The sequence below is a fragment of the Polyodon spathula genome, chromosome 16 (assembly GCF_017654505.1).
Source record: "Polyodon spathula isolate WHYD16114869_AA chromosome 16, ASM1765450v1, whole genome shotgun sequence".
Classification (NCBI taxonomy): domain Eukaryota; kingdom Metazoa; phylum Chordata; class Actinopteri; order Acipenseriformes; family Polyodontidae; genus Polyodon; species Polyodon spathula.
The window spans coordinates 10,112,106-10,140,056 of NC_054549.1; the positions used below are offsets into that span (position 1 = coordinate 10,112,106).

Here is a 27,951-nt window from a genome sequence, read left to right on the forward strand (position 1 = left end):
TGTTTTTAATGAGACTAAGAGTAATGCTTTAGCGCTTACATTCTGTGTGATGAGGAGTTTAATAGAGCGTCACACCTTTCAGATCGGATTTCCTTAATCCGCAGTTACACGCAGGGAGAGGAAAGGACTCTACCAGGTACAGAACAGCGCGCTGCTTGTTAAACAAAAGTAAATCAACAAAAGCGACACACACCCACTGACACACAACCACACACACACACTGACACAAACAAGAACGAAACAGACCCCGGGTGTGTGTAGCAGACCGGTATTAGGGTCACTGCGTTTGGTTATTGGAGTCACACTTTTAAAGCGCAAATGCATCGTTTTACTGTCGATGTGGTTTTGCATTTAACCCGCGGTGCATGGCTCCCTCGAATGGATTGGAAAAGTAATAGAGTATTCTTTAGGCAAGCCTGCCGACTGGTGGAAGACCGTGGTATAGCAGATCTAAATGTAGGGTATATTCCCGAGGTCCTTACCCCTCCCCATGTATGTACGGCTGTTATGTTTTGGGTCATATTGACCAGGTGCAATTTCAAATGAATTGAAACAGACTTTTATTTGACAACATATATTTTTCTTTTTATAGCTTTTAGAGAGAGAGAGATTAGAGAGGAGAGAGTAGAGAGAGAGGAGAGAGATATATATATATATATATATATATATATATATATATATATATATATATATATATATATATATATATATATAGCAATATATAAGCAAATCTCACCTTAGCGTCTTAACTATATTATATCACCGCTTTATTACACAGAATAGTTGTGTACCTTAATATCTAGTGAAGCATCTACATTAGAAGCCATGGGCTTTTACAGAGTCTGGTTGAACACATCTCTGCAGACAGATGCAGCCATTTGCAGGCATAAGAACACTTTTAACAAGAAGAAAGAAAGCGTATCCATCATTTATCCGACTTTGCAACGTTAACATTAACATGCAACGATAAAGACACGTTGCATCTCGCTTTTGTAGAACCTCTGTGTTTTGTCCCTGTCCCGTGGCCGTAGTTTAAAGGGGCGTGTGCGCGTTGAAAGTCCGCAGAGGGAGGCGTGCTGAGAGCCTGTCTGCTTCATCTGTCTTTGCAGACTGACGGTCTGGAAACTGAGTAAACCCATCGATAACAAGCCATGGCTGCCAAGCGTGCGATGGTCATTTTGGCAAAAGGAGCCGAGGAGATGGAGACGGTTATACCGGTGGACGTCATGCGTAGAGCTGGGGTCAGTTGTAACTGACGCGTTTTATTCTGTGCGATATGGTTATAATGTCGTGGGAATGAACAGACGCATCGGCGAGTCTGCAGTTTACACGGTTTAAACGCTACAGTTACAGGCCTAAAAAAACAACTGTAGAGTTAAGAATATAATTTAATGTGTTTGCAACATGTGCTTGCTGTATACGAGTAAGGACAGTGCTTTGTGCATATTGCCCTAATTTCTGAGTGTGTGTGTGTGTGTGTGTGTTTATAATCAACATGCAACGTGTTTTACGCAAGAACTGCGAGTAACGGTACAGACTATTGATATGATTGAAGTCCGATTATAATCGCCGTACAGGTACCAGGGCAGCAGGCAAGGTCGAAATGTTTCTGAATTATCAACTGGTTTCCGTTCTGCAGTAGAAAGAGGCTGTAGATTGCTTAGTTAACCTCACCAGTGCTCTCCCGCAGTGTTGAAATGCGTGCCATAATCCAGTCCTCTGACAGAATTACAGCCTGGCGTGGAAATGGTCCAGCCAGTTGAAGGACTGTGTGGGATCACAGTGATCAGTGATGGAAATAGACCCGCAGGCGACTGTAAATGTCAAAGATCAGCGTTGGACTGGCTTGCTAGTAATCACTTGCGTGCACAGTTTCCGTGCGTGTGTTGTGTAAAATCACAAAGCAACGGTACAGACGGGAGCGCCATTTTATGCATTTAAAAGCAATGTTTCAGAAATGTGAGTCATGTAAGATCTGTGCAAATCCTTTTTTATGTAACTTCGGGGATTAGGAAGAAAAAATGTGTACTTGTATTGCATCTTGTTTGCTCTGTTCCGGGTTTCACTAGGAGTTTGATAAGACAGTACCAGAGTTTGTTACCTACACACTGGGGCTAATCAGTGTGGCAATAATACCTGGACTGGGTGAATTTGCTATGCAATAGGAGTCTTGTTTCCATCCATAATGAAGCGTCCCGTGTTGTTCTAAATGCACCTGCTGCAGGTATAAAGGAGTCTTTCTGTTCTGTCCCAGATCACAGTAACCCTGGCCGGACTGAGTGGCAAGGAGCCAGTGCGTTGCAGCCGGGATGTGCTCCTTTGCCCAGATGCCAGCCTGGAAGATGCACGGAAACAGGTTCGGAGGGGTGAGGGGTAAGGGCAGGGGCGCATATAAGGGGTAAATGGTAGATCAACTGTTTTGACTGTCGCCCTGCAATAACGGCCTCTCTGTCAAAGTTTATTTCGTTTTTTTTTTTTTTTCCCAGGGTCCTTATGATGTTGTGGTCCTGCCAGGAGGAAACCTGGGAGCCCAGAACCTCTCCGAGGTAAGAGCTAGCTCAGATGGGCCAGCAAGGAAAGCTTCCAGTCTGTGTTGCAGAGCAGGGTGGGAGTCAGTAACCTGCAAGGAAACCTCACCTGACATGCACCAGAACTTCCTTTTGATCCTCGATGCACGCAACTACTGTGCATGACCACTGCTTTTCACTTGCAGTCTTTTTTAAATTGCTCTGCATGTGACAGTCTTCATGACATTTGTTTTATGGTGTTTTTTTGCAGTCCTCTGCTGTGAAGGATGTGTTGAAGGATCAGGAAAGCAGTAAGAGGCTGATTGCAGCGATCTGTGCAGGTGGGGAAGACGGGACTGACCCTCTGTCTAACACTGCCAGTGACTTGGGGGAAGCTGGCTGGCGTGCAGTACCCTAGCAACTCCTTACAAACCACTTCTTTTGGCATTTTAGCGTTTTCTTCAGTTTAACACCTCAGTCATTTTTTTTTTTCTCCTTCAAACAGAAGTTGGTTGTTGTTGGTTTTGCATGTGTCTCGCGGTTCCTCCTGTAGCGTGTAACTGTAGTCCCAGCATGCTCCACTCTGCTCTTCAGTTTGGTGACGTTCCGTCTGAAGCCGCCCGTGTTCCGATGTCCCGTGTATTGCCGTGTATTGCTCTGTGCGTGGCGTCGAGGTTCAGAGTGATGAGTCGCCGCTCTCTCCTCTTTCAGGACCCACCGCCCTTCTGGCGCACGGCATTGCCTACGGAAGCAAAGTCACCACTCACCCGCTGGCCAAGGACAAGATGATGACTGGAGGTAACGTGCACCAGGGAGGGAGGCACAGCACTACAGCTCACAAGCTGTTGCATGCAAGGAGTAAAAGCGTCTGATCTTGCAAAATTAACTTTGCACTGATGCTGAATGAAGGGTGCTTGACCTTTGCATAGTGTAGTAGCTGGCTTTGTCCAGAAGGGGACAGTCTAAGCTCTTGCTTTTTTGTATTGCCTTTGCAATTGATCTGAGCTTTTCTTTCAATAGCATTTGCTGCAGGACCGTACTTTAGAGATAATTCATTACTCTTAATTCATTAAAACTCACATTGCGTAGCAGTCTGAGCCATTCCATATTGTATTGAGCTGTACATCACTACACGGTGGCAAAACCAGGGAAATATCGAACCGCTGTGCAGTCCCTATCCTGGTACTCAAAATAACCTTTCTGACCCACAGTCGCTGTAGTGCTGAAGATAAAATGGCAAATAAACTAGGCTTTGTTTTTTTTAGTACTTTGATAGCTTGCTGTAGTTGGGGATTTTATTAAGCCTGTTGCATCACTGAACGCGTCCGTTTAAAAGTAGTTCAGTTCTCTCTCTCTCTCTCTCTCTCTCTCTCTCTCTCTCTCTCTCTCTCTCTCTCGGCTCCTCATCTCTTCCCTGCAGATCACTACCAGTACTCCGAGTCTCGCGTGGAAAAGGACGGTAACCTCATCACAAGCCGCGGGCCTGGGACCAGCTTTGAGTTTGCGCTGGCCATCGTGGAAGCCCTAATGGGCAAGGAGGTGGCCGACCAAGTGAAAGCTCCGATGGTGCTGAAAGACTAGAGACCAGCCCTTCCGCGGGACTCGGACGAAACAAAGGGCACTCGTCAGGCAGCTGTCGCCTGCAGCCTTTTAATTTCACCTTGTTGATTATCATCTGGGAAACCCTGCACGCTTCGGTGACTGTGCCCAGCCCCCAGCTTGGCAGCACCGCGGGTAGATGCCGAAATGCATCTCGCAGTCAATGATTGTGTTGCTTTTATAGTTTTATTTCTTGTAGTTTTGACAAAGGGTGGGCGTCTGCTTGATCAAACTTCAATAAAGTTGAAATGGAATCTGCCTTTGATTGTGTAAAATGCTTTTGGTTCTAAAGGAGTGTTTGTGACCTTGAGAGATTGTTTTAGGGTTAAAAACGGCTCTTTGCAATCCAGGATCAATTCTTTAAGGTTAATAAAATGTACGAATGGTTAAGCAGCCCCATGGCGCACGGGGATGCGGGTTGACTTCTCTTTGTGAAAGATGGCAAACCAGGATCTTTGGGACCGGTGAATCGCACGACGGTAAGAAGGTGCCACTGTACAGCGTCTCCAGTTTGAATGAAAGAGGAGGTGGATGGATTGTTTTCACTCTGGGTGTTGCTTGTATTTTTTTTAGTACCAGCTTGCAGCCAGTTGAGCACACTTCAGCATGCAGTGTGCAGTTCTGGTGTGAAAGCACCAGTCTGGTGAATGGTGTCCTGTGGGCATTGGTGAAGGGGAATCATTTCAGTACTGGGATGTCTGGGCTGTGACCAGCCACGTCTTTAAAAAGCCCCCCAAAGCGATCCAGTGAGGGGGTCGATTAGCTGCTGTTGTTGAGTGGGGGCGAGTCAGAGTGTCACCACTAATTTGCATTGTGGAACCCGATATGCAAATACACGCTTTAAGCTGTGTCCTGTTTACTATGATTGAGAAAAAGGAAGGATGCAACAAGGAATGGTGATGGTAGCGTTAACACGGGATTGTACAGAAACAAATTAATTGCGCTTAAAATTAAGAAAGCGTTTTTAAAGGATAAGTAACGGCAGCCACACAATAAACAAATACAGTTCTTCCCAGTGTTGCTTGTAGCGGTTTAACTGGTATACACTGTTTTCAAGTGATGAACGGGGCGGTTTTTTGGAGCACGGTGCTGGGAGTTGTGTAAATTGCGTTAGCCGCGGTAAAGTTTCTCAGGCTGCTGTTTCAAAGGCAGCCGGCGTGTCAACATCGCCTTGTGAGAAGATGTGATTTCATTGTTTTTCATTTCATCTATAAAACAAACAAAAAAAAAAAAAAAAAAAAAAACAGCGATTAATTTTGTTTAGGAATACAAAATAAACAACCGAGTCGTATTTTAAATGATGTATTTAATATGTGATCATAATGTGATGTCATTTCAGTTAGAAACAAAAAATTGAAAGCCTGACTCGAAAGCTTTCTGGAGAGCGCGGCAAACCCAGCTTTAAAGACCGCCACCTGAGCCAATCAGAAAGCAGCGTCGGGAGACAGACTCCCCTGTTGACCATAGAGGCCTCGACACCCGAGTAGGGCGGGGCGTTTCAGCAAGCCCCGCCTCGGAGGAACTGCCTGTGACGGACAGCCGATCCGGCCATTAGGAATCGCGACGGTTTGCCCTGTCGACCAATGACGGGCCCGCAGCAGGCGAGCGGGCGGGGCGTGCGGCGGCTCTCGCTGCGGATTCCTGAGCGGGAAAAACAAGCGGAGTCGCGGCAGCGCAGGGAGGGCGGGCTCGGCGTGGGAGCGGACAGCTCTGCCTCTGCCGCGGGTCTTCACAGGACACTCGCAGGGAGGGCGGGCTCGGCGTGGGAGCGGACAGCTCTGCCTCTGCCGCGGGTCTTCACAGGACACTCGCAGGGAGGGCGGGCTCGGCGTGGGAGCGGACAGCTCTGCCTCTGCCGCGGGTCTTCACAGGACACTCGCAGGGAGGGCGGGCTCGGTCGTGGGAGCGGACAGCTCTGCCTCTGCAGCGGGTCTTCACAGGACACTCGCAGGGAGGGCGGGCTCGGCGTGGGAGCGGACAGCTCTGCCTCTGCCGCGGGTCTTCACAGGACACTCGCAGGGAGGGCGGGCTCGGCGTGGGAGCGGACAGCTCTGCCTCTGCAGCGGGTCTTCACAGGACACTCGCAGGGAGGGCGGGCTCGGCGTGGGAGCGGACAGCTCTGCCTCTGCCGCGGGTCTTCACAGGACACTCGCAGGGAGGGCGGCTCTGTCTCTAAATCGGGTCCCGGCTTCAGAAAACAGGTTATAATAATGCAGCTGCGCCTCTGAGGAGAAAGGCGGGGGGTCCGTCCCGCAGCTGGAAAGATACGCGTGTGTCTCCATTTGAGGTAGTTCGGCATCTACTGAAAATATAGATACGGCACTGCTAGCTTGACCTGATTAATAATAATAATAATAATAATAATAATAATAATAATAATAATAATGGCTTCTATACATGTGCTTGTGATGGGAATCTACCAGAACTAAAACGTGCTTTCTTTTCCGCCAGCATGATTTGATCTGTTTTAAAGCGACAGTGTACCTTTTTAAATTGTGTTTGGGCGACAGCTGGATAGTCTGGATAATACTGCTGTTATTTATGTTTTTTTTTTTGTTTTGTTTTTTAATAGAAATATATGCTGGTTGTTTAATTTGGCTATTGTGACGTATTTTAAAAAATGGTTGTTGTTGCTTTTGACATTGTTGTCCTTATTTAATTTGATCCATTTCGGCAAGTGAAGGAATAGCTTGAAATAAATACAATTAAATTAAAAAAAACGGATCGTACTTGTGTTTGCAAGTGATCCTGTGCCTGGGTCGCTGGCAGCGCGTCTTGTGTTAGGGGATGCAGGATCTGTGCGAGCCGGGGTGTTGCACGACGCTTGCTTTATCTGCATTGTGTTGCAGCACTGCGGTGTCAGAAATAGGTGATCGTCTCTGCAACACGGGCAGGATCTAGTCCCAGGTGCCCGTCATCTGCTGGCGGCACCTGGGACGAGTTTCAGTGGGATGCTGCAGGATGCTGCTGCAGAACCGCACTGCACTGCAGGCTGTATGGGCGCTGCAGTGGGAGCGACTGTGTCAGTGTGTAAAATATGGAAGAGTTGCAGCAGTATGGATGGCGGTTATTTTAACTTCTTTTTTTGCATGACTTGAAAGTCTAATCTTATCTATCTATCTATCTATAGTGCAGCACACTAATATCATATTTGTATGATGCTCATTATACCACAAGTATTTTTTAGCATTGCAATCAGGTGGTGGATTCACACTGGTTCTCTAACAGACTAATGAAACTATACTAGCATGGGCAAGCAAAGGAATCTTGCTGGTAAAATTTGAATTATTTCAGAGCTGCCCCCAGTCACACACTTCATGCAAGCTGTCGTGGCGTTCGCTTCCTCTTCGTCAGCGGTCCTTCACTGTTGTCAAAGCTGCAATATATAACAGCTTACGGTCTTGCTCGTAATAACTGTGTGCAGTTCTGGTCACCTCGCTATAAAAAAGATATTGCTGCTCTAGAAAGAGTGCAAAGAAGAGCGACCAGAATTATTCCGGGCTTAAAAGGCATGTCATATGCAGACAGGCTAAAAGAATTGAATCTGTTCAGTCTTGAACAAAGAAGACTACGTGGCGACCTAATTCAAGCATTCGAAATCCTAAAAGGTATTGACAGTGTCGACCCAAGGGACTTTTTCAGCCTGAAAAAAGAAACAAGGACCAGGGGTCACAAATGGAGTTTAGACAAAGGGGCATTCAGAACAGAAAATAGGAGGCACTTTTGTGAGGGTCTGGAATCAACTCCCCAGTAATGTTGTTGAAGCTGACACCCTGGGATCCTTCAAGAAGCTGCTTGATGAGATTTTGGGATCAATAAGCTACTAACAGCCAAACGAGCAAGATGGGCCGAATGGCCTCCTCTCATTTGTAAACTTTCTTATGTTCTTATGTTCTTAACTTATCAACCAGCCACACAGACCCCTTTGAAAGAGCCGAGCTGTGTCCTCAATAAAGGCAGGTCTCGAAACTCCCTCAATAAAGAATGTTATTGAAATGAACAGGACCCAGGAGTTTGATATCTGATAAATGCCTTGGCGTGTCCTATATAGCTGCATGGACAGCTCCTGTTAGTAACCCTACAGACTCAAGAGCATGTGACTGATTGGTGCTGTGATATGTGTGATCAGCTCAGAGCAGGGAGGCTGTGAAACCCAGGTCTGGGTTCTGGGCTATTTCGAGTTTCACTCCCTGCTTTCAGGAAGTGAAGGGAACTTGTTTGCCCCCTGATTCTCCCCTCTGTGTTTGCAGTGTACTGTACTGTAGGGGTGCAGCGATACGCTAGTCTTATGATATGATATGCATGACGATATGCAGGTCGTGGTACGATGCATATGATTGGCCCGGTTGGCAGCTTGTATCGTTCATAAGAAGATCAGGTCATTTACAGATGGGCCATTTTGTTAATAGTCAAAAATTCAGTTAGCTGGGGAGAGTTTGCATCCATAGCAACTATAAAACACACGTATTCTTCATTCAAGACCTGTTGGATGATCTACAATGAGCTGTGCTCTGCTTTAGGTCTTATATCACGATACGTACTTCTATTGTGATATGTCATGTAAAGGTACAGAGGGAAGCGTTGCACCCCTGCTGTGCTGTGTGTCTTCTGAAGTGTCTTCTTCCAGCCAGATGCACCTCAGTGCATATTCAGTGGGCCCTCCCCACCTGTCACACAGCCCGGTGTTGTTTTGGAGTCTTGTGTTGTATTTTGCTGTAACATATTTTTGTTGTTCGTCTGATTTCTGCAACCAGAGCACCACATTTACCTCCTGGTGCATATCTCAGTGAGGCAGGCAGAATCAGGGGGTGCATTTAAAATTAAATGAGTACACTATCCCAGCTGATGCACTATGTAGGCTATAGCATGTCCTGCAGAGTACTCTCCGTATTGCTCCTGTAGGATTTATAAGCTGTACCGGCTGTGTAACCCTAGGTGTCCTCATTTGACTTTAATTTCTGCATCTTTTTTTTTTGCCCCAGAGATTTAAGGAAAAAAAAAAAGTGCAGCACAGCAATATTAAACCCGTTCTAGGCTGGCATTTTATAGCCTGTGTGTGTATGATCAAGGCTTATTCCTCACGATGTGGACCTTTTTAGAGGTGACTCGTGTTAGTTATTTCCATAAAGGTCTAGCAGATTTCTACAGGGAGATAAGTTTATGTTCTGATAGTTTTTGAAATGCAACGGTTGACATTAACCCAGCTGGAGATAAGTGTGATTTGCGCAAAACACATTTTGTTTTTATTTTCTGTTCAATAAAAATAGCCGTTATTTTGCCTATTAAAGTTGCGTGTGAGATCTGTTATGGGATTAAGTGGAAATGTTTGCATGTTGTTTGTTTAGAAAAACAAAAATTAAACTCCTTTAAATGTGTAGGAGTAAAAAGGATTACGGTTATGTGCTGAAATTATAATCTTTCATATTGGGTGGAAAAATCCAGCACTTTAATATTCCAGCATTCTTATTTTACTACAGTGATCCTCTCATGGAAAATGTAATTTTTTATTCCCAGATCCCCTGTTTGCATCAGCAATCTCATCTGCGGAGAGAGCAGGCATACCCTCAACAAGCTTACAGCACAGGAAAGAGATCTGATATATTCCAGTAAAATGAAATGAGGCATTACAGGACGATGCGCACGGCGCAGGTGCGACGCTGTCAAGGGCATCGCAATAAAACATCAGCACACAGAAGGTAGTGCGTATGTGAAGGACAATCTCTTTGACATCTGTATTGTAATGTGAAGCATGAAAAGGTGCATTTGTCAAGCTCACAAGTGTGGCCGTCCTTAGTGACAAAACAGATGTCCACGTATTATGGACGACAGATTTTAAAGTGTTGTGTTCTGCTGTTCCTCTTTTGCTTTGTTTTTTTTGCACTTTGCCCCAAAGTAGGGGACCTCAAACGCGGGAACCAGCCTGCAAAACTCTTGTGTCTGAGCAGCATTAACCAGTATCTGACAGTGCGACACCCAGGATGAGCCACAATGTATAAGAAGCCATCATGACCTCTAACCACATGCACTGGATTTCCAGACCGCTGAGTCCAGCTTGACATCTACAACAAGGAACAAAAAGACACGCTGACATCATAGTCAACATCTCGGCCCTTCAGAGCGTTGGCATTCTCCTTCAGTGTTAAAATTGAAGGGGGTTTTAAGGGTTGGGAAGGTGGCAGGGTTATTGAATGATCTCATAGTTCCTACCCAGCCTATTCCCGGCGGATGTGGGCTGAATAGGGGGGTCGTTTTAATTAGTGAGATGTGTTAGACTGCACAGCTGTAGCGTGCAGAAGCTGACGGCATGCCAGTTTTTTAGCCTTCCTGATGTCTTGGTCTGTGCAGCACTTTCACGGCCTGGGCTCCCTTCCATGGGTTAGTGGTAATCACATCCAGTGGTGGGTCTGGTCTGGATTGCATTGATAGAAGAGTAACTTTGTGCTGAAATGAATGAATGTATTTGTTGTTTCGGGTGTCTTGCTTTCGTTGCAGATGGTCTGTAGATGCTGGAAGCTGTAATATAGCAGCGATGGTATGGGACAGACTCTGCACGCTAGGGTACATGGTGACCCAGAAGCTGGGAAGTTAATGCTGGGGATCCCAAGTTATTCCAACCCAGTAAAATTCAGACCGTTTATTATTTTTTCACCAAAAAAAAAAAAAAACCCCAGTGTTTTCTTTGTCTCTTTTATGGCACTAAACCGTATCTGTTTAAGGGGGTGGCGGAGCGATTTAAGAGGGAATTATCAGCAGAGACCCCAGTAATGCATTTCAATCTGTGGAGGCCTGGAGTTTAAATGTGTTGTGTTTGGATAAGGTTACATTGTGTGTGTGTTCAAGTGTGGAATATTCTATTAATTATTAAATATGAATGTGCTATAATACTGAATAATGGGGGTGGTGAGTGTGGCTATTCTACCGTCTCATTGTGACACACAGTTAAAAATAAACAGCGCATTGTGTGTCCCTAATGGCCAGAGTAATGGTGTGATTGCTTATGAAAAGGTTTCACAGACCTGTTATCAGAGGAACTCTTTCAAGCAGTGCCGTCAGAGTTGCATGTGTCGTAAGCAGTTTGTTTCGTACCTTCTAGTTTTGTCTGGCTCTGTGCATGTGCTTTACAGTAAACCCCAAGATCGACTCCAAGACAAAGGGGGGTTTGAAGCACTGCTGAGCCCTCCACGGGGCTGGCTCATTGGTGCTCGACATTGAAGGAATGCTGTATGCTGAGGCAGGCTTTTACCAGGAAGCCAGCGGAGAGAAATCATTCCCTACTACGCATCTGCAGTGTGATCCCTGCATCCGTACCCTTCAGCCTCACTGGTGTCCGTTACGTTTCTGCTCTCTTTGTGACTCGGTCCTAGCATCTGCCATTAGACGCGTATGCTGTGTTAATGGAACTTCAGCAGCTCCATAGAAAGCTCAATTTATCTTTAGTGTCCCTGCCATAGGAAAGGTGTAATCCTTTAGTGATCGGTATACTCTATAGCCCATAACTATACTGCATTCATTTTGCAGGTAGTTACTTTGCCAGTTGTCCCCTCTATCACAATAATGCACTGTATAGCCTAGACTGGCACAGGTAGATGGTCTATAGTCCAAGCTAATTGTATGTGTGTCAATATGTTGTCCAACTAATTTATTTGAAAAGCTTTGAATTCTGAAGCTTTGAGTAGTCGCTGCGTCTGATTTAATTAATGAACCTTTTTCGTACGAGAGCTCTCTGAGTGGCTAAAAGCTTTTGATTAATGGTAAACCCAGCTAATAAATCATTCAAAAGGTTTCTGCGTCGTACATTCCTATAGAAATTTTTGGAAATACATAATCTGGCATTTAGTGCACATTTAGTGGCGCGCTTGCTTATCTACTGTAAACACACGCACGTATACTGCAGTCCCAGGTTGCTAGTTATTCTAATTAACTTTTAAACGTTTCCTCGGTTACACCATTGTTGTGGAGGATCACTATATAAAGAGCAAATGGTTAGAGCTTCAATAGAACAAACTCTAAAAAAGGAGTAGAGGCAAAACTGTCTTCGAACTGATTTTAAAATATGTGTGTTTGAAACTGAAACAACTGCCCAAGCTTATGGTAATTTCAGTGTAAAAGTTCTACTTAAGTTCAATCTAAAAGTGTTTTTGTATTGCAATTCTGTATCGCAAACCTATTCTGAGCCAGTTGCGTTGCAGTCCCGTCCATTTTAACAAGAGTTGCAAGGGAGAAAGATCTGTGAGATGGTTTTAGGGAAGGTGGGTTTAGTCTGATTCAGCCAAAGGAAAACCTCTCCCTTAAAGTCACTGCAAACCAGTTTGTTTTTGCTGTTGACCTTGAAACGAATGAAGTTTGCTTAATGTGTTTGCGTGCTGCAGCAGGCTCTCCAGATGCATGCCGTTGAATATTCATGAAGGCCGCTTGTCACTTTATATTAAACGGCGTGCAGTTCAGTTGCTGTTTTCTTGTTTTTTTATTATTATGTATTTATGTATGTGCAGCTCTGGCCAAAAGTTTTGCATCGCCCTATAGAATGAACTCATTTTGCTTCATAAAGTTGAAAGAAACCTGCTGAACAAAGTTAGCGTATTGAATTGCACACCGCTTTGTAGTTTTCCACATACTTAAAGAAAAGTTGAACAAATCTGATAATTCAAAATCTAACGTGAAATACTGTACAATATTATGGCTTCCGGTAGACTTTTTCTTTTTTTTATGATTTTGTAGTTTTTATTTTTTATTTTCGATGATGTTAAATGAAATATAAATGACTTCATATACAATATTTTTGGGGGTTTGTTTTTTATTCCCCTCAGTCCTAAAGTTGTAAGCGATGCAAATCTTTTGGCCAGAGCTGTATTTGTTTGTTTAATTGCAAATGTTTTCCCCCACCTCAGATCAAACTGCATGTAGTTCACAGAGCGGGGTCCAGCCCGAAGCCAGTTTTCGACCTCAGTGGTCAGAAACATTTGAAGGTGGACTGACTTTCTCAGAGTTGTTGCATTTGAAACCAGCACCTGCAAGCTCCCAGCCCTCAACCCTAACAGTCGAGCCAGACTGACTGTACGTTTCGTGTTGAAAAAATGGGACATTCTTAAAATCGATTGAAAATAATCTGAATCCCACCATCTGTTTCAGAAGCTGTTTCCTCTACTCCAAAAAAAAAAAAAAAAAGAAACCTTTTCAAAACCTGATAGTCATTCTTTTGGCAGAAATGCTGCAGTATGCATTCATTTATTTGCATTCATTTTTTTTTAATAACAGCCTGGCCTTGATCTAAGCATCCTGTAACAACACACAAGTTTATAATGAGGTATTGATTACATTATGTAATGCACTGTACAGTAGCACTAGAACGTTTTTCAGTTCTGTCACAATCGCCAGTTACTTGAGTGCAATGAATAGCAGCTTCTGGATCCAGCAGCATTGCCCAGATAGTCCAAATAATAGAATAACATCAAAGCACTCTCCAGCCCCGCTGTTCAAGGGAAATTTAGCAGAGTGGCAGAAAACAAATAGAGCAGCAATACGATCTGTGATATTCAGAGCTAGACAAGTACATCTCGACAGGGGCTCAGGCGACCTTCGTTAAGGTGCATGGCCTTTCATTTTGAGAGCAGAGCTTCTAATATCGGGGGACTGCTGCTTACTTTCAGCAGAGACGTGTGTGAAAAGGTTGTTTCCTTCCTCTAGCGAGACGGTGTTAGGAGGAGTCGTCTGTGAGAGCAATTTAAAATGTTTCAGCTTCTATTCGATACAACCAGTATTGGGACAGAGTTATTATATAGGAAGACCTTGACAGAGATTTATATATATATATATATATATATATATATATATATATATATATATATATATATATATATATATATACACACACGCACACACACATTTTTCTGTTTGATATCGTGCTGTGTTGTGTGGCGTGAAATCCTAATTAAGACGTCATTTTTGCTGCAGTTGCATTTTTTTTCTCCTCCCCCTCCCTGCGATTTTTGAAATGGATTTCAGCCAGGCAGGGCTAGCAGAGCTTCAGTATCAGCTGATTTATTATTATTTTTTTTTTTGCAAACCGGGAGAAACCTCTTGCTCGCTCACTCGCTCACTCGCTCACTCGCTCTCTCTGTTTTCACTCGCCTGCTCTAGTGCTGACTGTGCTAAGGGGGGGGATCTTTTCCTTTTATTCATCTTCACCGCTCTCTTCCTCAGTCACACTCTCTCCTCCCTCTCTCCCTCTCTCTCACTCACTCACACGAGCAAACACACACACGAGCACAGCCAAACCACAGGCACCATCCCTGCCTTTTATCCTACCCCATTTTTCACACCTTCCTGTTGGATTTCCCCCTTTTTTTTACCCTCCCAAGACTTTCCATCGCTAGTCAAGCTGGGACTGCTGACCTGGGAAAACAGGAAAGGACAGAGGTAGGTAAGGTTCTTGTTGGACAATTCTTTTTCTCTCTCTGTCTCATTTTTTTAACTAGCAGATGCAGTGCAGCAGGAGTCTTGCTTGTGAGTCTCGCTCTCCCGCCTCTATCTCCTCTATCTCTCTCCCTCTCCCTATCTTTCCTGCTGCATAGAGAGGCATCTATGCATACCATATTACACGGGGAAGGTTTTGCTTCCCCTGTTTCATCCCTACCATGTTTAATGCATGTATTATCCTCTTTAAATTAATCTCACAATCAAGCTGTATTGCAGGATATTCTAGATGTACTGTTTATACATCTGTATGAATGCGTGGTAACGTTTTGAGTCTCCTTTACAGATCTGTTGCAGAATAATGCATATAACAATGATCTCTTTTTTTATATATATTTATTTTACAGATTGATTTAAGAATATAAAAACCTAATACATTAACCGGGACTTGCATGTAGTGGTTGTTGTATAAATGTTATTCCACATCGGTTCCAGAGACAAGCGTAGTGTATCAAATAACTGTGTTTTCAATGTATCTCATGACTTCAGTCTTTTAAAGCTGCGTTATGCAGTGTATAGTTTCTGTATGAATCAGTCTTTGTAAGTGGTTTGTGTAAAACGGCTCCTGTTGAATCCTGTTCCAGGTATGAATGCTGTATTGATCAAACTCAATACAGTGTCGCCAGTATATTTTTGGTGCAGTGAGTAAGTTGTTGCATTGCCTGGGCAAAGTCGTGGATTCTGCTGCAGAGACTTGAAGTTTATTAATTGACGCAGCACCCTTTTCCTCCCTGGAATGTGCGCCCTGTTTTTTTAATTTATTTTATTATGTGATCTGGCAGTTTTGCTTTAGTTGTGCAAATTCTGTGTTAACGGTTTATGACCTAAATTTCCACTTGATCATAGGGATTATAAAACATGCATGCAGGAGAGGTGATATGACATGAGTGAATACCTTTTCATTATTTGTCAGCAGTAATTTGGGGTTAACAGTGAGGGTGCTAACACATGTGTTGACTTTGGTAATTTTAATAAGTGCTCTGTGCTTCGTTTTAGTCAAAAGGAACAATGCTGCATTGTGAGGAATGTATGTAATTTTCAGAGCACTGTTGACAACTCCATTTCAAGTACACAGCAATGTAAACAGAACGTTTGTCTTGTTAGTTTTAACTCACCCTGATAGGATGCCAGATCTCCATTTATAGGCATCCGGGATATTCAGTTCGCTCGTTCAGCAAGCAGGATAATGACAGCGGCTTGAGGGCACGGCTTTTTAAATCCAGCGTGGTCTCCTCACCTCACTGGTTTTATTTTTAACTCCTCTGCAGCCTGGATCCTAAGTGGTGCTCTCAGTCAGGAAAAGCTATTTATTAACAACATGCATTACGGGCCTATAAAAAAACGCAAAGAGCCCTCTCCAGAACGCATTAAAAGAACATCCAGCGCGTGGTCTTGTGTGCCAAAATGTTACTGATGGGCTTGAGTACAGATTGTAAATGAGCGTCTCGACAGGCCTATATTAAGACAGTGTTTTCCCAAGACTGCTTTCAGGAGGCTGCTGGCTAAAGAGGTCGCTTCTCTCTTTTTAATACCGCAGCCTCTCGGATCAATCCAGCTGTAAAAACGTTCAGTGCACTGCCGAGGTTCTGCCTGTCTGCTTGCTGCCCTTCGTGGTCCCTGACATTGCTACCGTCATGAGTCAAAGAAACAAGCCCCTCGCCGACGTGGCTTTTATTAACAGGTTAATTCATGAATTCAGTCCTGCAGTAAAAGTGATTGGAGTGAAGGCTGGTTAATTCATCTACTTAACTGTTATCAAGAAAGTAAAGTCTGTATAGGTGACCCTGCTTGCTGGCGCACATTGTACAGCTAACGAACCTTTCACAGACTTGAAGAAATAATTCACAGGATCCGGGGTACTTGCCATTAGCGGTGCCTTGCTTTCTTATGAAGGATACAGAATGCAGTGCAGGGCCGCTTCTCTATCTATATCTAGTGCTTTACAGTGTCCACATGTCTCCACAGTGCCTCAGCTCTGCAATTTGCTGAACTTTGTTAGTCCACCCAGGGGAACTCGCAAAGCTCTTCTGAACAACAGTGTAAGACGTTTGGCGCTCTCTCTCCTTACTCATGCTCTCTCTCTCGCTCTCTCTTTACTCATGCTCTCTCTCTCTTTACTCATGCTCTCTCCTTGCTTGCTCGCTCTCTCTCTCTCTGTCGTTGCTTACTCTCTCCTTACTCATGCTCTCCTTGCTCTATCTCTCCTTACTCATGCTCTCTCTCTCTCTCCTTGCTGTCTCTCTCTCTTTATCTCTTTGCTCGCTTTCTCTCTCTCTCCTTGCTCTCTTCTGTCTGGGCCAGTGTCCCAGTAAAGTGTTAATCCTTAAGTATATTTGAAAATTGTTAAAATACTGTTCAGGAGGTCGAGTCCCAAATATTTAGTAAAGCACATACTTTAATGAACAGATTTGCACATACAGTGAGCAGTGATAATATTTAATAAAGCACACTAATGAACAGATTTGCACATACAGAGATAATATTTAGTAAAGCACATACTTTTAATGAACAGATTTGTACATCCAGTGAACAGTGAGTGGCCTCTTCTCTGCTGGGTAAAAAAACATGGGCCTATATAGTTTAAGAGCAGTTGAAGACAGCATTTTTGGGGAATAGAATGATGGCTGCTGTCGGGGAGCGGGGCTACAGGTACAGTCTGGCAACAAAACACAGCAGTACTCTGACAAGGGAGAGAGGAGGATGACAGCTTGAGAGCCAGCTCTTCACACTGACTGCCTGTCAACACTAGCAAAACTGAGCGTTCATCTTCACCATATACACATGTGCACATGTGCCTGAGTGGTTTGTGTACCATCTGCAAATGGCCGGGTGAAACATGTTTAAGCAAGAACTTCAGGGCTCCTTGAGTGCACAAAGAGAGAACGGTCTTCCTAGCAGATGAAATCCGAGACAAAGTTGAAGTTGACGGGTCGTGTAGTTACAGCAGCTGCTGTGTTTAAGAGGCAGTGCGGTCCAGTGGTTAAAGTCCAGGGCTTGTAGCCAGAAGGTCACCGGTTCAAACCTCTGCTGCTGGCTGATTCACTGTGTGTGACCCTGAGCAAGCCACTTAACTTGGATGTTATATCAATGTCCTATTGTAAGTGACTGCATATAATGCGCAGTTCATAGCCTGCCTCTGTAATGTGCTTTGTGATGGTCCACTATGAAAGGCTCTATATAAAAATAAATATTATTATAAGATGATTGATTTGGCTCTTCCTTGCTTTTAGATCTTGAGTCGAAACTGCAGCTGAATCAGGCATTTGGCTTTGCAAACCGGTCTCTTGCTGTGCTGTCCCTGTAATTCTTTCTTTCTTTATTCAATGAAAATGGACACGTGCCTCTCTTACTGTACATGCTGTGTTTTTTTTGTTTTGTTAACACGTTCCTGTGCCTGTATCCTGTGCCTAATCCCTTGTGCTTGGTAGAGCACGTCTTTTCTGTCTGTGAGCTGGTGCTGTGTCAGCTGCCAGCTTGCTTGCTTCCTGTCTCCTCTCAGCAAGTGACTTGGCTGCTCCGGGGAGAGGAGATGCTTCACGACTGAATCGTTGAGTAAAGTTGTGTCTCTCTCTCTCTCTCTGTGCTCTGCAGCTGGGCAGTGACCAATGAGAGAGCTGCTGTGCTGAAACGACTTGTGATTTATGACCCTGCATCTTGCATTTTGTCTGTCTCGCAGCATTCGAATTAGCGCTCAGGGGAAGAGAGGGAGAGGCTGGCAGAGTTTGGGCACATGTGACAGGGTTTCAGTTTTACTGTTTGCTGCCTGCGTTCAAAGTAATGGGGCGGGGGGGGGGGGTTGAATTAGACAAGCGAGAGAAGGGAGGTGCTACTGTCGCCTCCCTCTGCGACATGCTGGTCCAACACACAGAAGGTCTTAAACTTGCTATAAAATATACAGCCAACTCCTTGAGTCAGAACGAAAATGGGCTTTGACCACAATTATTGGCTTTGGCAAGCTTTTTGCAATATCCTGCAAGATAACATTTTGACTGAGGGTTGCTTAGGAAGTTGTGCAGTAGTTTCTGTGTTTGAGCAACCCATGCTAAGTTTTATATACTGTACGCTGTAAATATGTAACTGACTTTTCACCGGAAGTCTCTCTCCATTTTGTCAGAATAGCTAAACTCTAAAGGCGTCCTAAAGAACTCAAAGGGAGTTTCTAACAAGAAACGAGCATCGTTTTTCTAACAAGCAAATATTTCTATTGAGCCTCTGTCTGCGCTTTGTGGTTTTTAATATGGACAACTTTGCACATTGATCCAGATTTAGGACAGTGGTTTCCAGTCTCCTCATTCTGTCCATGTGCAGGAGCTGGTGTTGAATCTGCTGCTGAATAAAGGATGCTGCGTCGCTGGGATGCTGCCCAGGTTGTGACGCGTCGGACCTCTCCAGTGCTCATTCAGATGTTTTGTACAAACTGTGTGTTTTATTGTTTTATTTTTGTTTTAACCTTCCCTTGCTGCAGCGATTGCAGCTTTGGGCTCTGCATCTGCCTCCCGGGAGAGCCTGTGGAGAGAGAAGTTGTGGAGCTGTTTGCGTCAACAGCTCTGGCGCTTTATTTTTAATTCAAACCGACCGCCAACAGTGAACTTTAATTGATTTAATGAAATTGGAAATTAAGAGGAAACTATTGTTTACGGCAGAAAAAAACAAAAGGGATCTTGTTTCACAATCAATGCTTTCCCAAGAGTTTAATTAAGAAACATAGTCAGCTCAGTATAACTTTAACGGGATGTCACCTGACCAAAAATAAAAACCCAAAACGAAGAGGCCCAAGTGTAGGTAACAAGCTCCGGTGCGTCTTATTAAACTCTTGATAAAACCAGGAATGGATCAAGCCGCTATGCAGCAGCTTTGTGTCTCTGCAGTGACTCTGCTAGGAACAAGGACGATACAAAGAAAAAGCCAGTCCCTGCTGAATATCAGACCTTGTAAAGCAGCTTAAACACAGGCTACCTACAAATACAAATACAAATCAATATTAGATCGAAGACACTCGGGACCACTCTGAATGATTACAGTATAAACATGATAAAAACGTGAGGGCCCAGGAGAGAGCCGATCAGATCCATTAGTGGTGAAAGACAGAAATTACTGCTTGCAGCTTACAAAAGCAATTTCATATCAAAGTTACCATACTGGTATTTCTTCGATAATTACTGTATTCTGAGTAATTATATGCTCTATTCTGTAACTTTTAAGTACTTTTTATGTAAAAAAATAAAAAAATAAAAAAATAATAACATTAAAGTCAAATAAAACCATTAATCAGTACTGTTCCATTGACAGCCCAGATGTACTGTACCTGGATCAGGTAACCCTAAAAAAGGCACAAGCGTTTACACAGAAGTCAATCTTTACCCTGTCATCTGGAGATAATAGGCAACTAACTCAAATTACAAGGCACGAGGGGAAGACAAAGCCGTTTTCAGGGCTCTAGTTAAATCTTTTAGCACCACTGTTTGTAATGCAGATTCGGATTTGTATGATTTTATGCACATGGGGCTCTTCACTCTCTGAACTCTAATCCTTGCCAATCTGCTGTAGCCTTGATTTACCCAAATATGTGGTTCATCTTGTTCCTGTTGTTGCCTTTTCCACTCCTATAGATTCCTATTAATTCATTGCCTCGGCACAGCAGTCTGCAGTAAATTGAAAGATTAGTTCATATTAAGGCTGATTGATGGCGCGGCTAGGCTGTCGCCACCTCTCTGTCCTTCACACTAATAATAAAACCATCATTTGGATTCAAGGTTTTTTTTTTGTATCTCTAATAAGAAGTAATGGGAAGTCTACAGCAAGTTGATGACCATGCTGAATTTAGGATGAGGAAGAAAACACAGGTGGCATGTACATTATAATGAGCAGCAGGCAAGTACTAAATTAAAGCAAAGGAATGAATGGACAGTTTTGGAACTGTGCTGTAAATGATATATCTATAGTTTATTTAAAGCGCTAAACTGACAATGATTGACGACTTTCCCTTCTCCGCGTCAGTAAATGGTCATGCTGGCTGAACTCCCTCTGTATCGCAAGCAGCACGAGCGGTTTCTATTTTCAGCAGCCCTGATCCACGGTGTCTGGGTTCAGCTGCCGGGTGTGTGTGCCTGTCTGGGAAGAGGCGTTGGAGGGCTGATGGATTGGCTCTCTGTAGATCAACAGAGCGCCTGGTGTGTATATCTTCATTAATGTGGATTTGGCAGCATCTATTGTAATGTAGCATGGATTAGATTAACACTGAGGTCAGAGCTGGCCTGTGCTAGACTGGGTTTGAGTGATAGTTTAATAGGTACGGGACAGTCACCAATATTCCCCAGTTAGCAATACTTAGCTTTAGGTTTTTCAATAGGTTGAAATTGGTTGCCGGGGGAAACCGATGCTTTAAATTGTGGCTTTGCGTTGTTCCACCATGTCCTCTAATGGCTGGTTTTTTTTTTAATTTATTCAGCTTTTTGATTTTCTTTAATCAAGCCTGGTTTGTTAACACGTTTTTTTTTAATTCCGGCAGGAATGAGGTCACACCATTTTCCGGTCGTGGTGTGAGCTGTGATGACGTGATCACAGTGACTGGCAGTAGTTCGTGATGCTGACTGCACAGCTGCTTGGAGTTCACACATTGTATTTCATAGGGCATCAAACAGCAGACAGACCTTATATAGTCGTGGCATTGCTCTTTAGCGCTCTCTCATAACGTTTTGCTGCATGGCGTTCTGACAACACTACCCAAATAGTCCCTAATAGAGTAAAAAATAATAATAATAATAATAATAATAATAATAATAATCCATGCAAAAATCTATCTACACAAAACATCCAAATGCTAGAAATCGCTGGATCCTCGATTTGAGGGTTAATGAAGGCGCTGCTTATGTGCTGTGGATCCTCTCCAGTGAGTGGCTACAGTATGCAGCAGCCTGTAATCTCTGGGAGAGCTTTTGAGGCGCTTGTGCTGGCGTGGGCCGTGGAGCGTGACCGCAAGAAGAAAGGGAAGGGTGTGCTGTTGCACGCTGTCTTCAGCCTGTTTCTAGTTTGGTTTCGATTTTTTTCACTACTGATGTATCAGCTGGGGAACGAAGACTCCTGTTGTATAGCAGTTTTATCCATTCCAGGCTTTAATACAAGCTTGAGTATGCAAAATCAGGTGTGTTTTATTAAACTTCAGGAAAAGGGATCTTTTTTCCCATCCCTGATAAAACAGAGTACAGGAAGCTAAGCTACAGCAGCATTTCAGTCTAAAATTGAGCCTGATTGCGGGACACTGACTCTTTAAATTTTAAGGCCAATCTTGATATTGAGCTCATGTGATGCTTGTCCTTTTGTAATTGAAATGAATTGTTTTATTATGGAAGTTGCCTGAGGATTTTTTTCTTTACAAAGGCTAAAAGTGAAGACCATGTTAATTGCAGCGTGTGCTAATGGGCTATAATTGACAAAGGCCCCCTGGGAGAGTTGGTTTAATGAGTAGTGATCCTTTCGACGTACTGCACTGTACAAATCCAGTGGGGTCTAAAAAGAAATAGATAGCAGTGTTTCAAAACAGTGACTTTGATGAGACAAACTAACCCATCTAGTCACTGATTTGATTTCAGAGGCGGTTGAGTAAGATTTTGGCTGCTGAAAGTTACTGATGATGTGGCCGGTGGTACAGCCTCCCTGTTTTTCAAACAGCACTTCATTATACTGCACTGCAAGTTTCCCCTTCGTTGGCCGCTGCTGTCGACAGCCTTTCCTCGGCCTCCAGGGCAGTTGAGTGGCTGGATCGGTTGGTGTGCAGGTCTGACAGAGTTCAGACAGAGTTCACCCAGTCACATTATCTGTAGGTGTTGATTTTCCCTCTCCAGCTCAGGGTTCAGCAAGGGACAGCCTGTTCCCAGCCCCACTGTAATCTGGTTTCAGTGTGAAAGAACAGGTCCATATCCTGACCTGCCAGGACCATGTCTCCGTGTTGCTCTGTTTGTGTTTGTAACATGAGCTGCTTATAAATGGAACAAATGAGTTGCCCAACAGCCAGAGAGTAAAGTTTCAAGTGAAAAGCAAGTGGGTGAGGTCACAGTCCATGTGCTGTACCAGGAATCATTGGGGGTCTGTCACAGTGAGCTCTCTCCTCTACGCAGATACCTCTGAAGCGCAGGTAAACGTTTAGCATGATTGATCTCATTCTTCACTTGTGTGGTGCTTTGCCAGCCTGGTTTTCCCAATACTTCTTTATTTATTTTGTCATGGAATTACCACTGTGATCGTCCGTGACTACAGAGCAGCTGATGCGTGCCTTGTTGACAGTACGGTCTGCTTACGTTCCCCAAAGGTCGTTTTAGCTGAAGCGGCTTACCCTACAGTAACCTAGACGGCTAGTTTCACAGACCTCGATTAGCACTAATCTTGGACTTCTCAGTGTTATTTTAGGTAATGGTTTTTTTTTTGTTTCATGTAAACATAATGTACAGTAATACTGTTTAAAAATAACAAGGTGCAGAGTGGCACCATCTGCTGGTTCACGTAATGAACTGCAGGTTTAATGACAAAAGTGTTTGTGTGTGAAGCTGTTGGCTGCTGTAGAGTTACTAAAGGGGGGAAGCATACTTAATCATTTTGGAGATGATCTGGAACAAAAAAAGCAAACTGCAATATATGGGACACACTCGCGATCACTAGAGATATGCTATCAGTGAGGGAGCTGTACAGGAAATGGCAAACCCATAGAGGTGCTTTAATTGATCTCACAGTTAAACCCGAAATGGCTCCATCTACTCTGCAATGGGAGATTTTATTTCATTTGTGTGCCTTTATTTTTTTTCTTTTGTCAGATATTCTGCAAGGTGAGCGCGTGAATCTACTGCAGGCTGTCCAAACAACCAGGGTGGCTCCATGTATCCTGAAACGACCACCGACTCCCCAGCTCGACTCTCGCTCCGCCAGACTGGCTCCCCAGGCATGATCTACAGGTGAGCCCTCACGCACACACGCACGTACAGGCAGTTGCTGATGCGCAGTTAAACCGAGGTGCTGTTGGAAGTGACTCTGCAGCGGCTCTGATGCAGTTAAACCGAGGTGCTGTTGGAAGTGACTCTGGCGGCGGTTTCTGATGCGCAGTTAAACCGAGGTGCTGTTGGAAGTGACTCTGCAGCGGCGGTTGCTGATGCGCAGTTAAACCGAGGTGCTGTTGGAAGTGACTCTGCAGCGGCGGTTTCTGATGCGCAGTTAAACCGAGGTGCTGTTGGAAGTGACTCTGCAGCGGCGGTTTCTGATGCGCAGTTAAACCGAGGTGCTGTTGGAAGTGACTCTGCAGCGGCGGTTTCTGATGCGCAGTTAAACCGAGGTGCTGTTGGAAGTGACTCTGCAGCGGCGGTTTCTGATGCGCAGTTAAACCGAGGTGCTGTTGGAAGTGACTCTGCAGCGGCGGTTTCTGATGCGCAGTTAAACCGAGGTGCTGTTGGAAGTGACTCTGCAGCGGCGGTTTCTGATGCGCAGTTAAACCGAGGTGCTGTTGGAAGTGACTCTGCAGCGGCGGTTTCTGATGCGCAGTTAAACCGAGGTGCTGTTGGAAGTGACTCTGCAGCGGCGGGTGCTGATGCGCAGTTAAACCGAGGTGCTGTTGGAAGTGACTCTGCAGCGGCGGGTGCTGATGCGCAGTTAAACCGAGGTGCTGTTGGAAGTGACTCTGCAGCGGCGGTTTCTGATGCGCAGTTAAACCGAGGTGCTGTTGGAAGTGACTCTGCAGCGGCGGTTTCTGATGCGCAGTTAAACCGAGGTGCTGTTGGAAGTGACTCTGCAGCGGCGGTTTCTGATGCGCAGTTAAACCGAGGTGCTGTTGGAAGTGACTCTGCAGCGGCGGTTTCTGATGCGCAGTTAAACCGAGGTGCTGTTGGAAGTGACTCTGCAGCGGCGGTTTCTGATGCGCAGTTAAACCGAGGTGCTGTTGGAAGTGACTCTGCAGCGGCGGTTTCTGATGCGCAGTTAAACCGAGGTGCTGTTGGAAGTGACTCTGCAGCGGCGGTTTCTGATGCGCAGTTAAACCGAGGTGCTGTTGGAAGTGACTCTGCAGCGGCGGTTTCTGATGCGCAGTTAAACCGAGGTGCTGTTGGAAGTGACTCTGCAGCGGCGGTTTCTGATGCGCAGTTAAACCGAGGTGCTGTTGGAAGTGACTCTGCAGCGGCGGGTGCTGATGCGCAGTTAAACCGAGGTGCTGTTGGAAGTGACTCTGCAGCGGCGGTTTCTGATGCGCAGTTAAACCGAGGTGCTGTTGGAAGTGACTCTGCAGCGGCGGGTGCTGATGCGCAGTTAAACCGAGGTGCTGTTGGAAGTGACTCTGCAGCGGCGGTTTCTGATGCGCAGTTAAACCGAGGTGCTGTTGGAAGTGACTCTGCAGCGGCGGTTTCTGATGCGCAGTTAAACCGAGGTGCTGTTGGAAGTGACTCTGCAGCGGCGGTTTCTGATGCGCAGTTAAACCGAGGTGCTGTTGGAAGTGACTCTGCAGCGGCGGTTTCTGATGCGCAGTTAAACCGAGGTGCTGTTGGAAGTGACTCTGCAGCGGCGGTTTCTGATGCGCAGTTAAACCGAGGTGCTGTTGGAAGTGACTCTGCAGCGGCGGTTTCTGATGCGCAGTTAAACCGAGGTGCTGTTGGAAGTGACTCTGCAGCGGCGGTTTCTGATGCGCAGTTAAACCGAGGTGCTGTTGGAAGTGACTCTGCAGCGGCGGTTTCTGATGCGCAGTTAAACCGAGGTGCTGTTGGAAGTGACTCTGCAGCGGCGGTTTCTGATGCGCAGTTAAACCGAGGTGCTGTTGGAAGTGACTCTGCAGCGGCGGTTTCTGATGCGCAGTTAAACCGAGGTGCTGTTGGAAGTGACTCTGCAGCGGCGGTTTCTGATGCGCAGTTAAACCGAGGTGCTGTTGGAAGTGACTCTGCAGCGGCGGTTTCTGATGCGCAGTTAAACCGAGGTGCTGTTGGAAGTGACTCTGCAGCGGCGGTTTCTGATGCGCAGTTAAACCGAGGTGCTGTTGGAAGTGACTCTGCAGCGGCGGTTTCTGATGCGCAGTTAAACCGAGGTGCTGTTGGAAGTGACTCTGCAGCGGCGGTTTCTGATGCGCAGTTAAACCGAGGTGCTGTTGGAAGTGACTCTGCAGCGGCGGTTTCTGATGCGCAGTTAAACCGAGGTGCTGTTGGAAGTGACTCTGCAGCGGCGGGTTCTGATGCGCAGTTAAACCGAGGTGCTGTTGGAAGTGACTCTGCAGCGGCGGTTTCTGATGCGCAGTTAAACCGAGGTGCTGTTGGAAGTGACTCTGCAGCGGCGGTTTCTGATGCGCAGTTAAACCGAGGTGCTGTTGGAAGTGACTCTGCAGCGGCGGTTTCTGATGCGCAGTTAAACCGAGGTGCTGTTGGAAGTGACTCTGCAGCGGCGGTTTCTGATGCGCAGTTAAACCGAGGTGCTGTTGGAAGTGACTCTGCAGCGGCGGTTTCTGATGCGCAGTTAAACCGAGGTGCTGTTGGAAGTGACTCTGCAGCGGCGGTTTCTGATGCGCAGTTAAACCGAGGTGCTGTTGGAAGTGCACGGTTTCTGATGCGCAGTTAAACCAGCGTTGGAAGTGACTCTGCAGCGGCGGGTTCTGATGCGCAGTTAAACCGAGGTGCTGTTGGAAGTGACTCGGTTTCTGATAGTTCACCCCCGAGTCTCTGTAAGTCACTTTGGATAAAAGCACCTGCTAAATGACTAAGAATTATTAACAACCCTCTTTTATTTCTCATACTGAAGTAACTTACAAAAAATGATGGTGATTAAGTAGATTCAAGAAAATGCACAGAGTCCTTTTCTTCAATCAGTTGTTAGGTTTATTGAAATATGCAGGGAGTCTGGTCCCAGGTACAGGACAAACAGAATACTCATCATTACAATGTTTGCATGACATTAAATACCCTTCTGTATAGATGGTCCACCTCCCCTTTCTCTGACACTTAACCAATTCCAAAGGTAATTGAATTTATTGTGTGTGTGTGTGTGTGTGTGTGTGTGTAGGCTAGTGTGACAATCTCTGAACTCGGTGCATTCTTCACACTCCTGGAGACAAAAGGTCCAATCATCTGCCTTTTGTTATCTTCTTGAGACCTCTTTTGATCCCAATGGCATTATCTCTTTCGATCTCTCTGAAGTCTTTAGAGCCTGTGCTAATTGTAGTTCACAGCGTTGTTATCTTGTTAGCTTGCAGGCAAGAAGCTTGTAGACGCAACGTCTCTATCAATTGTTAGCAGTGCATGCAATTTGAACCAAACAGTCTGCTATCTGCAATATTAGTCTCTTTTCAGAAAAGAACACCAGTATAGCTCTGCCAGTCCACATGCGTAGCAAACTGCTAATCAATTCTCGATCCATGTTTTCCAACACATACAACCCTTGCAATAAAAAAGGGCTAATTGTAGTAACGAATCGCAGCCACCAGATGTCACACAGGTATCACATCACCAGTGATTTCTTACTTTGTCATTTATTTCATAGCAGACGTGCCAGAGGAGGAGAGGGAGGGGTCAAGGGAGAGAGGGTGGTGGATTCACCCATATAACCTTCAATGAAACATAGCCTGCTAATAATCCCAGATACTGTTGGATATAGAGTACTTACCATTTATTTTATACATGGTATATTCAGATCACTGTGGTGATGACTTATAGATAATGAATATTCTGCATTATATATAAAAAAAACAAGTTGTAATTATGCAGTTTAACCACTAGACTGTGCTACAAGATCACTAAATTAAATAATAACGTCATAATAAAATAAGTCCCTCCATTCCCAACCTGTACATTCTAGTATGCCCTTGTGTTCCTGTCCTATAGAAACTAAAGCTAAGTTTTCAGAAGGTATTAAGTGTTCACATTCTCGTCATTGCCATCCTATAAAATGTAGCAGAGGCAGATCGCAGGTGTGCATGCATGAGCCGGTGAGTTGCCCTGTCTCCCTCCATTGTGACGTGCAGAACTCTCTCTTCTTTTCTTTTCTCTTCTCTCACGCTGGCCGCAGTGCTCGATATGGGAGTCCCAAGCGGCAGCTTCAGTTCTACAGGTACCTCTATGCTTTCTCTCTCTGCCTAACGCACTGATGCCTCTCACTCTTCAGGCACGGGAGGGCTTCGTACTCCTGCAACGCGCCGGGGCTGAGCTTGTTGCCCGGTTTATTTGGTTTTTAACTGGAGGAAATGTGTGTGTTTTTACACTTCTTTCTGTTTTGAGAAACTAAAAAGAGGTCAATAATCCTCATCCAGATCAGTTTTATAAGTGTTCTGCGTTTTCTAAACTCTAAACAGTTACAGATTTATTTTGTAATCTTTTTCTTAATTATTCATTTATTTGCTTGTTTTTCTCTCTCTCTTTGTGTCTCTCTC

General features: G+C 44.9%; 2 protein-coding genes across 7 annotated transcripts in view; both read left to right on the plus strand.

Annotated features, from left to right (window-relative positions):
- Nucleotides 1–1,057: 1,057 nt before the first annotated feature.
- Nucleotides 1,058–4,360, plus strand: LOC121329173 (protein/nucleic acid deglycase DJ-1). Its single transcript, XM_041274597.1, has 6 exons — nt 1,058–1,241; nt 2,255–2,356; nt 2,487–2,546; nt 2,779–2,848; nt 3,219–3,305; nt 3,928–4,360. The coding sequence occupies exons 1-6, from the start codon at nt 1,152–1,154 to the stop codon at nt 4,086–4,088; spliced, it is 570 nt and encodes a 189-aa protein (XP_041130531.1). The 5' UTR covers nt 1,058–1,151; the 3' UTR covers nt 4,089–4,360.
- A 1,654-nt stretch (nt 4,361–6,014) lies between these two features.
- The window catches only part of LOC121329171 (voltage-gated potassium channel subunit beta-2), a 54,231-nt gene continuing 32,294 nt past the window's right edge, over nt 6,015–27,951 (plus strand). Inside the window, exons 1-3 of one of the 6 annotated variants that reach the window (XM_041274590.1) lie at nt 6,015–6,393; nt 23,384–23,521; nt 27,591–27,632. In XM_041274590.1, the coding sequence (XP_041130524.1) occupies nt 23,445–23,521; nt 27,591–27,632 (119 nt within the window). In that variant the 5' untranslated portion in view covers nt 6,015–6,393; nt 23,384–23,444. Of the gene's footprint in view, nt 6,394–14,167; nt 14,527–20,700; nt 20,750–22,627; nt 22,711–23,383; nt 23,522–27,590; nt 27,633–27,951 lie in introns of those variants that run through there. The other 5 variants (XM_041274589.1, XM_041274588.1, XM_041274592.1 and 2 more) reach the window with 5 other exon arrangements.

Excerpts from the sequence above, each read along its gene's own strand:
- LOC121329173 (XM_041274597.1), top strand. The coding sequence starts at position 1,152 with ATGGCTGCCAAGCGTGCGATGGTCATTTTGGCAAAAGGAGCCGAGGAG. Across the intron at positions 1,242-2,254 it reads ACGTCATGCGTAGAGCTGGG|ATCACAGTAACCCTGGCCGG; the intron begins GTCAGTTGTAAC and ends GTTCTGTCCCAG. Across the intron at positions 2,849-3,218 it reads GATTGCAGCGATCTGTGCAG|GACCCACCGCCCTTCTGGCG; the intron begins GTGGGGAAGACG and ends CTCCTCTTTCAG.